The 12,501-nt window shown below is 35.9% G+C and overlaps 1 protein-coding gene across 1 annotated transcript in view; it reads right to left on the reverse strand.

The window, feature by feature from the left end:
• Positions 1-2,865: 2,865 nt before the first annotated feature.
• LOC105227225 (tRNA dimethylallyltransferase) overlaps positions 2,866-12,501 on the reverse strand; it is a 151,633-nt gene continuing 141,997 nt past the window's right edge. Inside the window, exons 6-9 of the mRNA XM_049456322.1 lie at positions 7,515-7,618; positions 6,930-7,081; positions 3,984-4,450; positions 2,866-3,040 (exon numbers count right to left, since the gene is read on the reverse strand). Of these exons, the coding sequence (XP_049312279.1) occupies positions 2,876-3,040; positions 3,984-4,450; positions 6,930-7,081; positions 7,515-7,618 (888 nt within the window). The 3' untranslated portion in view covers positions 2,866-2,875. The remainder of the gene's footprint in view (positions 3,041-3,983; positions 4,451-6,929; positions 7,082-7,514; positions 7,619-12,501) is intronic.

Here is a 12,501-nt window from a genome sequence, read left to right on the forward strand (position 1 = left end):
ATTTGTAGAAAAAATGCCTATTTAAATATAATTAATTGTTATTGATGTTGCGAATAAAAATTTACTCCGCAAACAAACTCACACACACACACATAAACACATGCATACGCTATAATATACACATACATATACATATGAATGTGTCTAATCGATTTACAAATGCGTTAAGGTGTTGATTGCTTTTAAACATAAACAAAATATATTCAATTGTTAGCATTTTAATGAAGATTAATATATATACTAAACTTATACATACAAACAGCAATTTATTTATTTAGCAAATGTTCGATGAAATGTTGTTTTGAGTGCTTAGTTCCATACTTTAGTTGTTGAAATGTTGAAATATTCACACATATGTATGTATATCTCCTAATCCTCTCCAAATTGTATTTATATACAAGCATACATACCTAATAGTATAAAATGCAAGCACTTATATACATACAAGTACATACAAACACGCATATATACTTATAAACGAAAGCAATGCAATGAGTAACACTAAATTGTATTTATAACTGTATAAATAAAAAGTGAATGAGAAAGTGAAAAATACTAAACTATATACTGAAGACAATAAAAAAAAACGAAACAATACTTATTGAATTAATAAAGATAAGTAATTAAGAAAATTTCTTTCAATTGCTTGAAGGAAAAAGTGGAGAAGTAAAACTTTGAACCATTGAAGAGAGATTCTACCAGATTCTACCAGAAAAAACTGAAGAAATATTTAGCACACCAGATCTTTTTTTTGTATTAGTGAGAATGCTTCGAAATCCGGAGTACGAAACTCTAATCCGCTAAAGCTAACCTACTAGCAACTTAAGACTCTCCCATGGAACCAGCGGTTAAGTAGCTCTTAAAGCTGAGGCCACTGACTCCGAACAATAGTCAGTTTTAATAATTTCGACTCGTTCTTGGATCATATATCTTTCCATGATGAAATGGCAAAACTTAATGAAGAGAAATGTTAAAAGAGCAGAAAAAATGGCGTCTTTTGCTGTCGCTATCGGTCTACCTCTGTAGCGTCCCTATTGAAAAACCAGTTATTACTTCGTGGGAGTGACAGAACATCTTAAGTCCCCTCCATTGTGCGGACTAACGGCTGCCTAATTTGTAAAAAAAAGTCTCAGTTTAGCCATTACTGAAGCTGACGCTTTGCTGACAGCTTTCAATTTCTCAGTGACACTGACACTTGAGTATCGACAAATTTCCGATCGTAAAACTAACACCGAGTGGAATGTTAGATTTTTCCTTGTATTTTAAGGTAGCGAGGGTATAAAAGAATACATGTTCACAGTCTTCTATACAATCTCTACATGTCGGACAGTTCCGACTATCAGTGTAGGATCTGTAGAGGTATCTTCTCATGCACCAGTAATTATTGGGGTCAAATCGCGAAATATTCACGATGGGATGTCCGGTATTAATCTGTGAGTACATCGTCTTTTGGATGAGCATTGCCATCAGTGCTCCCACCATTGGTTGCTCCTCTCCTCTGTCTCGCTCTTGTTCTTCTTCCTGGATGTCAATGGCATAATGGCTAATACTTTAGCAGTGTTGGTTGATATGGTCCGGAAAGCTAAAGTGTACGCCAGGTGCTCCTTGATTTCTTAAGTCTTCAGTCTTAATTACGCCCGGATACGTAATTGTGGCTGTGAAGTAATCTCGCACTAGCACTATTAGCTTCATATCTGCTGGTTGCTATCTTCTTAATACTCCGTACTGGTACTCCACTACTACATTGGCGTATGCAGGGCTTACATACGTGTTTATAGCGTAGTTTGCGCCAGTTGGAAATACCTACCGAAACCACGTTGCTTTCCACCTGATCTTTTCGACAGAGTCGAGGTGTTCCCTTTCCTCTGCTTTCTCCAGCGGGTACCATCGCATTGAACACCTGCAATGCTGAAGTCCATTCATGAACTAGTCTTCTTATTCGCTGAACTATGTCAATGCCATCGTATAACTCGTACAGCTCATCGTTCAATCATCTGCGGTATTAGCCATCACCTATGTTCAAAGGACAGTAAACCTTTCGCTCGAAGACTTCTAGTGTTGTCTGAACAGATGTGAACATCGTAGGTCAACGTTTTTGAAGTCCTTCCCAATTGACTGCGCTAAAGGTACATATACAGGCAGTATATATATACCTTAAAAATGCCGTTCCTTTTCGTGTTGTCTGGCTTTTTAATCGATGAAAAGGTGCTGTGTATTGATTTTTTTCTGTCGGATCTTTTTTTAAGATATTGCGCATTCTGAATATCTGGTTGGTGGTTCTTATGCCAGATCTAGACCCACAGTTGATAAGATCCAATAATTCTGTAGACAGTGGGCTTTAATCTCTCACACAGTACGCTTGAAAGGGACTTATATGTGATATTGAGGAGGTTTATCCAACGATAATTGGTGCAGACAGTCCCCTTTTTATGGATTGCACAGAGCTCATTCTTGATATAGTTGCCTCAAATTGATGATAATTATTTATGATAAAAAAGAAATGGAGTAAAGGTTTTCAATTACGGACAAGATTCTATATTTTGATCTGGTTATGTCATCAGCTCCTGAAACTTTAAACACATATTCTCGTTTCAGAGTCGGTGTGGAAATTTTCGCCGAAACGGCTAGACCGATCGACTTGAAATTTTCACACGATCTTCTTTGATATAATTACCAGGTGATGATCGAAGATATAAGATTTTAGATAATAATTTTTTAAAATCAAAATATTGACTAGTCTTTTGATCATTATAATCTTAAGAAGAAGGTTGCTCAAATACCACATACAAATTAAAAATTTACTTTTCATTTTTCAGAACTGTATTTTATTTTATTCTTTTTATTCAAAATAGGTAATATAGCAATATAAACAAAATCATATATTTGTATCTTCCGTTTTGGGCTCCAGGGGAATCTCTTTAGTTTTCTCCTTCTTTTTATTTGATTCCCGTCGTTTTTTATGCTTATTGGACTTCAGATGTAAATGCCACTGATATTCTCCTATGAAATGCCGTTGACAAATCTCACAGAAGTTGCAGGTCTAAAAGGTCCATTGCATTGAAAATATTAGAACTATACTCGTATAAAGAACTTTTGTAACTTATTTAATAACAATTTTAAGTATAAAACTCTCTAACCCGCTTCCAATGAAAATATGTTTTTCGGACATCGATTATAAGTACCATACCATAACCATAAAAATATATATATATGCCATAAAAATGTCTTAACAAACCACATTTCAATTTCAAAAACTTTATTTTTCAGTGTCAGTTCTACGTGTGAGATCTTGTAGTCCGGTATTTGGATCTTTAACATCGTCTTCCCAGATTACCCAACCGACAGATTTTGCTGTTTTTCTGTAACTTGATAATTTCCGTACCGAATACCATCACTAACGCTATTGAAACATTTCTTACCAACTGGAAGATATGTATAAATAGACCCTAAAGTAATATTAAAGCGGATTATTTAAGATTTATGATAATAAATGTTAAAATAACCGGTGTTATTGTCGACTTTTATCCAAAAAGTACAGAACCATTATAAAATCCTCAAATGCCTAGTCGCCAACACTGATTCGAAAGGCCAATCTATACTCATACTTGGTTGGCCATGACTGGAAATAAATATCACCATTCAAAAACTTTCTCATCGAATGTGGTATCATGCAAACAGGCTTCTGAGGGATTCAAAAATTCACCAATGCTAGGTTAAGAGCTAGTATTGTTTCGCATGACTCGGGTAGAAGTTTTTGTACGGACACTGTTTGATATTAAAATTCTCTCTAAAGAAACTCAAAGTCCTTTAACTTATGCTTCGTGAGAACTAACTAAGCTTTGACAATACTGCCCTAGAAGACAAGGTTTAGATATTCGCTAAACAATAAAATTTGCATATTTATATCACATTTTTTAAAAGATAGGTATACCTATAAATTTGTGTCTAGTATAAAAATAAATTCCTTGTCTTTGGCAACTTACCTCTTCATTGAGTCCCGCACCCGGATGTTGACGCCGCGCCATTGGCTGCATCTCACAGACCTCACCACTGCGATGACTTTCGATGACCGTCACAGCACGCTCGTACACTTCTGCTTGCCACAGTTTAACATCACTCGTATCGAGTTCATACAAATCGGGCACTTGACGATCCTTACTGGCCAAAAAACGATTATTTATCCACTTGATTTGCTTCTTGGAGTAGCGTTGTGTGACCAGTTTCAGCTCATTCAAACACGCGTTTAGCACCTCGAGGCCCGGCGGCAAAGGTGGGCATGTAGTTGTTGTATCGCCATCTGTCGTTGCCTCCAATTCTAATTCAATTTCTCTATGCATGTCGTGCTGCTGTGGCGGCTGTTGTGATTGACGTTCGCATATATGTTGGCTTTGTTTGTGCCTCTGAACTGGTGTTACGTTTATTGAACTCGGCTTTTGTGCTTTGAAGTGCTCTGCATGCGAATGATATAAGTTATTGTACAATAAAAAAAAATTATGGTCATTCAAATGTGAGTATAAAAGATATTAAGCGTAAAGTAAGAAAAAGTGATGGTTTCTCATCGACTCTATTATGCGAATGTGTGTGGGAAAATTAGATCTCTTAGATATTGGAATGGCAAAGAAATCGTTCAAAAAGTTGACGTAAATTGGGAATTTTTCGGTTGAAGATATAAGTACATATAGATATGAAAATTTAATATGAGTGAGTGTCTACATGGTAAAAAACTGGGATCAAGGCAGAAAGTAGTAAAAACGTATATAAAATAATTATATAAGTAAGGTCACTTATTTAACTTCCTCCTTCATGCAACATCAAACTTTATAGCTGAGCACCAATAGGAGATTCCAAATGTAGCCAGGTCCTTCTGCACCTGCTTCCACTGGTGGGTTCTGCGTCGAATACTTTCAGAGCTGGTGTATTCGCAACCATTCCGACAACATGATTTATCCAGCATAGCCATTCGTTGCCAATGCGCAAAGACCCTCGAAAGCGCGCAATGCCGACTCATCAGATGTTGTCATCGCCCCTGCCTCTGATGCTTATAGCAGGACAGGAATGATGAGTGACTTGTTGAATTTGGTCTTTGTCCATCAAGAGAAGACATATTTTATGACTTGAGAACTCCAAATTAGAGAGAGTCTCTCTGAAAAGACCCCACTTCAATGCATCTTTCATACCACATACCCGATACGAGCGAGCTAGTACTGGTGGTTATTCGGCATTTGCTGAGTTTATGAGGGGTGCTGGACAGGTTTCAAGACCAATATACCACCTACCCTTCACCAATAAGGTAATAATTCAACATGTTTTACGAGAAAGTCATTTCATTTAAGCTCATAATTTTTAATGCTTTTGTTATGGTCGGCATTCCTAGCAGAGCAATCGATGTAGGTAAGAAAAAGCCAATTCCCAACTAATTTTAGGTTCACATCAGGTCTGATGGTTAAAACTAACTGCTTCTAATTCTATTAGATAAACAAGTCAGGCGGATTACGATTTTATGAACAACACGCGGTGTCCAACGAGTAGCAAGTTTGATGTAGTACAGTTCTCCTGACAAACCCACCCCTAAGAAGGTGAAGACAACCTTATCCCCTACAAAACTAATGATCACCATTTTCTGAGATTCACAAGGTGCAATTTACATCGACTACTTTATGTAGAGAAGGAAGAAAGACTACAGTACTCTACTGTGATGAAATATTTGGTCAATTCAACGCCGACTTGTAGAAAAAACGGACCGTATGGTGAAGATAAAAATACTCTTTCACCACGACAACGTTACAGCTTTAAAACGGTATTCTCTAGATTCGGCAACGAGCTGTTCTTTTTATTGAAAAAACTTGAAAAAATCATTCGCCGGACAGAAGGAGGCCAGCCTTGCATTGAGATTAAGGGGTTACGTGGATTTCCGCGGGTAAAAAACAATATTCTTTCAACAATTGTTTCTCGTATAAAAAATGAAATATTTTATTAGAATTTTTCATCTTTAAAAATATTCACTACTAATAAAAAGATTCGGACATTTTTGGAGAAAAAAATATTTTAAACTTGGCCATTGCGACGCCATTTCCGGGGAACCTTCGGTAAAAAGATGCGCCCGCGTTGGCAGGAAAACTTTTTACAGGAACATTTTAAATGAACAAAAAGGTGGGATAATTCCTTACAAGATCATCTAAAGTGAAACAACCTCTTTATTAAAACCTTAATTTAGAACTTAGATGAAAGAAAAAAACTGAAAATTGGATTTTTGGCAGACATTTAAAAAAAAAATTCCACGACTTTTTTTTCAAATAGTTGTAAACGAAAAAAAATGCTTCATCCAAGTCTTTAAGAATTGTGTCTCAAAGACCTGTGTAAATTTTTATGAAGATCGGTTGAGTACTTCTCGAGAAATCTTGCCAACCGACTTCAAAAACACAGTTTCGAGAAAAACGCTTTTAAAGACTAAGTGCGCCTAGCAAGCCTCGAGCGCACAAGTTCCCAAAGCTGTATCTACGAAACTATTACTCGGGTCAACTTGAAAATTTAAGACACTATTCTAAAGGTACTCTAGAATTTAATAAGATAATAAAAACAATTTTTTGAAACCCGTAAACCCATGTAACCCCTTAAAATAATATGAACATCGCTGGGTCAAGTGTACCGACCTAAAAGGAGACTATGTTGCAAATAAATCGCCGTTTTTCAAAATTTTCGTTTTTCTTTTGGTATTTTGTACCGCCCTCGTGCAAACATCTTAAAAACCTAGTTCCAAATAACCGAGGAGTTCAAATATTCAAACCGAACTCGCCACCATATAACTTAAACTTAACAAATAATTTTTTCTAGTGTCAAAACTGAACGAAATTAAAAATGCCAAAAATTAAGTGGCATTAAGTAGTAGTCAAAAAGAAAAAGAAAGAAACGAGATCATTGTATACAATTACCTTCCGTTGGCATTTTATACGAATTCAAGCGTAAGTACTCTTCAATTTTCTGATCATTTGCCGCATTAAACTGCTCCAAGTAGGGTATAAATTCTTTGAAGCCTATTGTCTGAAGTACGCCACGCGTGTACGCTGCGGAATTGTCGGTTTGGCTGTGGCATAGAGAACATAATGAGTACATGCTTGCTAATACAATATAAAAAATGTACAAATGTAAATAAAAGTTTTTATAACAAGACATACATATGTATTTAGATATGTATTTACAACAAAAAAGCTAGCCAAAGTTCTTCGACACTTTGCAGAAAAGTTATGCAGAGATTATCGAACGATTAAAATGATTAATGGTTTTTGGCGCTTTTTTGCTGCGCTTAGTACATATATATATGTATGTTATGTCTGCAAGTTATATAATATATAAACATATGATAGCTATGTAGATATGCGAGATATGTACGTACATACAATTATCTTGCCTAATCAAGCGCACAAGTGAACTCTATGCTACATTTGCACATTATATTTAGATATCTCCGGGTTTTCTACAACTTTTTATACAGAAATTATTCTATAGCATTTGTTTACCTTTTATCAATGTTGTGTTCGTTGTGAAATGCACGTATCTCAGCCAAGAGACCTTGTTCGAGCATAGCGTCGACGCGCTTGTCCAAACGCGCGTTGAGCACATCCTGAATGGGAGAGCGAGAGTGAGAGATGGATGAGTGATCATATACAAAAATTTATGCTTACAAGTTAATTCGTAAAGTGGCAAATTGAAAATTATATCGGTCAATTAGAATTAATACTATAGACCGTGCCTGCCAAACATGATTAGTAACCGAAACTAAGTATGTAATAATTATAGGCCTATTGGTTAACACCATGCTCTATATTTTAAACACCATATATTAGCTATAATTAACCACGTTACAACTTCCTGCAGATCATTAGCTCTAATTGCGGGCTCTCTAAACAAGGCGCTTGCACTCACACATACAAACACGCAGCAATTAAGCTTATGGTGTTTTGAAAAGTGTATCTATTGGATATTGATTTTGGCAGGCGTGTCTGCTAAGTAATCTTTTAAATAACACTTGAGAACTTCAGCAATTAATGAGCACTGATCGATGACTGAAATACGTAAACATAACATAAAAGTCCACCGAAATTTCCTAAAGCCCTTTTTGAAGCACAATTGTAATTGTCGCTATAAACATGTTTACCATTGATGTACTTATGTACGAGGGCGGCTCGATAATAATTTCATAATTTTTAGTAATTTGTTTTCAAGTTTTTTTGGTTATAATAACTATATTTTGATTCAAGATCAACAATAATATAATTTTTCGTAAGCAATATGATTTCTATCCGATCAAAAAATCAAAAATATCTAACGTAAGCTTCGAAACTAGCAGACAGTTGCCGATCCTCCAAATGATCAACCATCCAACGGTAGGCCTAAGAAACGTGATGTTTCCAGGGAGTCTGACCAAAGAGAGAGGGTTGTCAGACGTGTAGAGTTAGCTGGGCGTGCAAAGAGGTAGTTAATGTAATGCGGGAACTCATTGCACGATGAACATATATTCTGAATAAGTAGGAGTTTAACTTGCTACCAGAATGAAGCTGCGCAAGAGTCACTCTCGATTTTCGAGCTCTTCGTCCGCCATTCACTGAAAGGAAGTCGGTGAAGGTGTTAAGGGCACCACTGTGAATGGCAGTCAGTGCATGTTGGCAGTTTCTTGCGTCCGAAGTCTGGTCGGCGTATTGTTTTATGTCGTCGACGTACTTCATGAAGGACCTCTTGATACTCCTAGAAGGCGCTGCAAGCAGGTGATCATAGGGATGATTTCTGCCAAAACACCGCAGCAAAACTGCTAGGAGAGGAGTTAATGGAACATACGGGCCTCACTGTGCAGGTGTTCGAGGAGAAACAACAAGAGGCATACTGTCGTACAATGGACTGCAGTGCTCTGACATATTTGTAGCTTCCTCGTCTGCGTTTCACTGCATCCAGGCGACCATATTGGTGCGGCGTAGTTATGACCAGCAGGCCGATTGCCTTGTATGGTGTCAACAACTTTTCTTTCTCTCCATGGTTTCAATGTGTTGCAGGCTAGCGACTTGAGAATTTTGTTGCGGCTGTATACTTGGGCTATAATCGCGGTCGTGTGAGGAGTGAAGAAACACAGGCTGTCAAAAGTCACTCCTAAAATCTTAGGGTTATTGATAATCGGAATCGTAACGCTATTAAACGTAATATTAAGGTCAAGCCTGTACTCCTTCGTCCAATTTGTGAATATGGTTGCTGTGGAGTTATGGGGGAGAGTTTTAGGTTTCGTGCAGCGAGGAAGCGAGAAAGTTCGGAGACATAACCGTTTACGTTTAAGCACATGTCATCGATTCCATTGCCCGATGTCATTATCGTGCAATCATCAGCGTTCGAGGTGATAGAAATTCCCGCTGGTGGTTGCGGGAGTTTCAAGATGTAGAAGTTAAACAGCAACGCGGAGAGGGCAACCCCTGTGGAACTCCCAAGTTTAATTCTTCTCAGTTTGGAGTTTTTACTCCGAAATAATACGGATGATTGACGACCGCTTAGGTTCCAGATCAGTCGTATATAGTGCTTTCCGCCAGAATAGCACGGATTCATGCTCAGATAAGTACTGTCAATTCAGCGTATTTCAATAAACCGTACAGATTCGGCAGGATGGCAGGGATTCATATTTCAATAAACCGGACAGATCTTATATGCCGCCAGCCATACTCCACAGATTTCATCGTATTTTTGGATACAATAAAATTGATATTTTGGATATAATTATTGACCAATGAAATGGATAATCACTTTTTTACTGAACTGCAATGATCAACCGAAATTATCCTCATATTTTATGAAAATAACCACGAGATTTTTTAAAAACTGATCTACCAAATGATTTATCGAACTACCCTAGTAAAAACATAAGCATAAATACATTTTAATTTATATGTCGGCAGTTGCGGCGCATACCCTGCAGAGATACAAAATCTTCAACATTGCTGGTGTATTACGAGGCACGTGTAGCTAATGAGTTTCTACAAATATTTATAGTAAATTGGCGGGAAGAAATGGCACAGTGTCGGATTTTATAAAAAATTATAACAACACACTTACAAACAAAAGAAAATATTTATTCGAGTGTATATTTATTTCTATGAAATATGTGTTTACCAGATAGTATGGCTCCTGAGAAGCGTTTCAATGAAAATCGAAAAAGAATTCTGAAACAAACAGAGTAATTCAACTAAAAACTATTTTTAATTAAATTTATTGAAGAGCATAATGCGATTCTTGAGAGCCTTAAATAAACTTTCTTTGAAAGAAAGCAGTTTTTTGTATGTACTATAAACATGTCACTGTTGCTATAAACCCATTCACAACAATTGTCAAATTTTTGAAAGGAGTAATCCTATTCTCTTATGGTATTCTCCGATAATTGTTTATTTTCAAAAGCAGTAAAATCCCTATCCCAATCCCTACAGGGTTCCACATATGTTTGCCTACTAAAGCTCGTAGCTGCTACAAAAACTTGACTGGACACACGTAGACACTATGTGTTTATCAATATGTTAGCATAAATTAGAACAGATTTTTTTGAACAAAAATTTTATTTGTTTATACTCGTATATGTATGTATACAATAATAGCTATTATTCAATAATATTTGAGCGTTCTTCTATGCGTGTTTTGAAGAGAATTTATAGTATGCTGCATAGGCTTATATTTTTATACCCGAACATAGTGACGAATGCTAAGGTAACATGATATGAACAAGCATAAATCTAACACTGGAAGGATCCATATGAATATGTGATTAATCGAGAAGACAATAATCAAATATATAGAGCTTACAACTCTCTACATTTTACAAGTATATAGTAATATTTTACGAAAAAATAATAAATATCTTCGAAATCGTGTCGATTTTGGTTTGTAGGTCTATTAAAATTTTAATTCAAAAACGTGGAACTAAAAATATTTTCAGCTATCAACATTATTCATAGCGTATGGCGACCCTTTTAAAAATATTTTCGATTACAAATAGTCTTATTTAGTGTCATTCTCGAGAAGGAAACGTTGGAGACCCTAATCTAAGTCGATTTAGCCATGTCTATCCGTCTGTATATACGCAAATTAAACCCTCAGCTTTTGAGATATCAATCTGAAATTTTGAAAACATTCTTTTTTTTCATTTGTTGGAATTTTAGCATGTAGTTGCTTTACAAACTGATTGTTCGAACTCAAGTCCTTGTATAGAAAACTTTTGTATTTGATCTTCATAGAATTTTTCATAAACTATTAACCAAGGCTTCACTAAAATCCCCAAACCAATTGTTAAGATCGGGCAAATATACCATATAGCTGCCGTATATACCACATACGATGATATTTCTTTGCTTAAAACAATTTCGTTGCAATCAAATACCCTACTAACTAGGTTTTATAAAAAAAAACAAATCTACAAATTTTCTAAAGTCGGAAAATTGTTTTGCGTGAGAAGATATCTTCTTCATAGTACAAACTGTGATCGTTTAATTTATGAGTTGAACTCACGGTGGCAGTCAGTGTGTTTTTGCTCAAATGTCATATGTGATCACACGCAGTTCTCCTAAAATCTGCCGTGATTTTAGGTATTTATATATTAAGCAAGTTTAGCTGATCTGAAGTGCTTAGCTTGGTCAACTTGTTATATCACCAGCGAATATTTAAACACGCGATTGACCTACTTTTTCTATTAAAAAACCCCAGCGATTGTTTCTTTTTTTTTAGTATATTTGTTTAAGTTAACTACTCGTATAATAAAAATACAAAAAAGATATGCATTAGCCATAAAAAAAATAATAAATAAACAAAAGAAGTAGGGAAGGGCTAAGTTCAGGTGCAACCGATCCTTTTATACTCTTGCAATATGCGGGAATCAAAGCCAGTGAAGTGCTTTAAGGTGTAAAACGTTAACCAGAGGGTCGGAATCCAAGCAATTTTATATATATATACATATACTCTATATACATATACTCTACATAACTCGTATAAAGTTATGAGTAAATCACGCTTTCTCATTTTCATTGAAATAACTGAAATATTGTCCGATATATCCAGCATAAAGTTACCTGGAAGTTCGAAAATCTTTATATTTGGTATATGGGGGTTCAGGGAAGTACTGCTCCAACTGAACCCATTTTTGATACTGAGATTATATTATCAGAAAAGAATCTTCTCTGAATTTCAATTCATAAATTGACTGATATTTTCGGCCAAAAGTCAACTATAGGTACTATGAACGAAATATTCGGTACCTAGTGGCTTGAACAATTTTAGTTGAATTTGGATCATTACATTATTTGCTTCTTGATTTATATACTGGAAAGAACATAACTGAACATTTGAAAGTATGTTACATGGGAAGTAGGCATGGCTGTAGTCCGATCTTGCCCATTTTCGCACTGTGACATAGGAATGTGAGAAGAATGTCGCTTACTAAATTTAGTCGAAATCGGTTGGTCGGATCCTAAGATATGGGATTTTACCTAA

The sequence above is a fragment of the Bactrocera dorsalis genome, chromosome 4, assembly GCF_023373825.1.
Source record: "Bactrocera dorsalis isolate Fly_Bdor chromosome 4, ASM2337382v1, whole genome shotgun sequence".
In the NCBI taxonomy this organism is placed as follows: domain Eukaryota; kingdom Metazoa; phylum Arthropoda; class Insecta; order Diptera; family Tephritidae; genus Bactrocera; species Bactrocera dorsalis.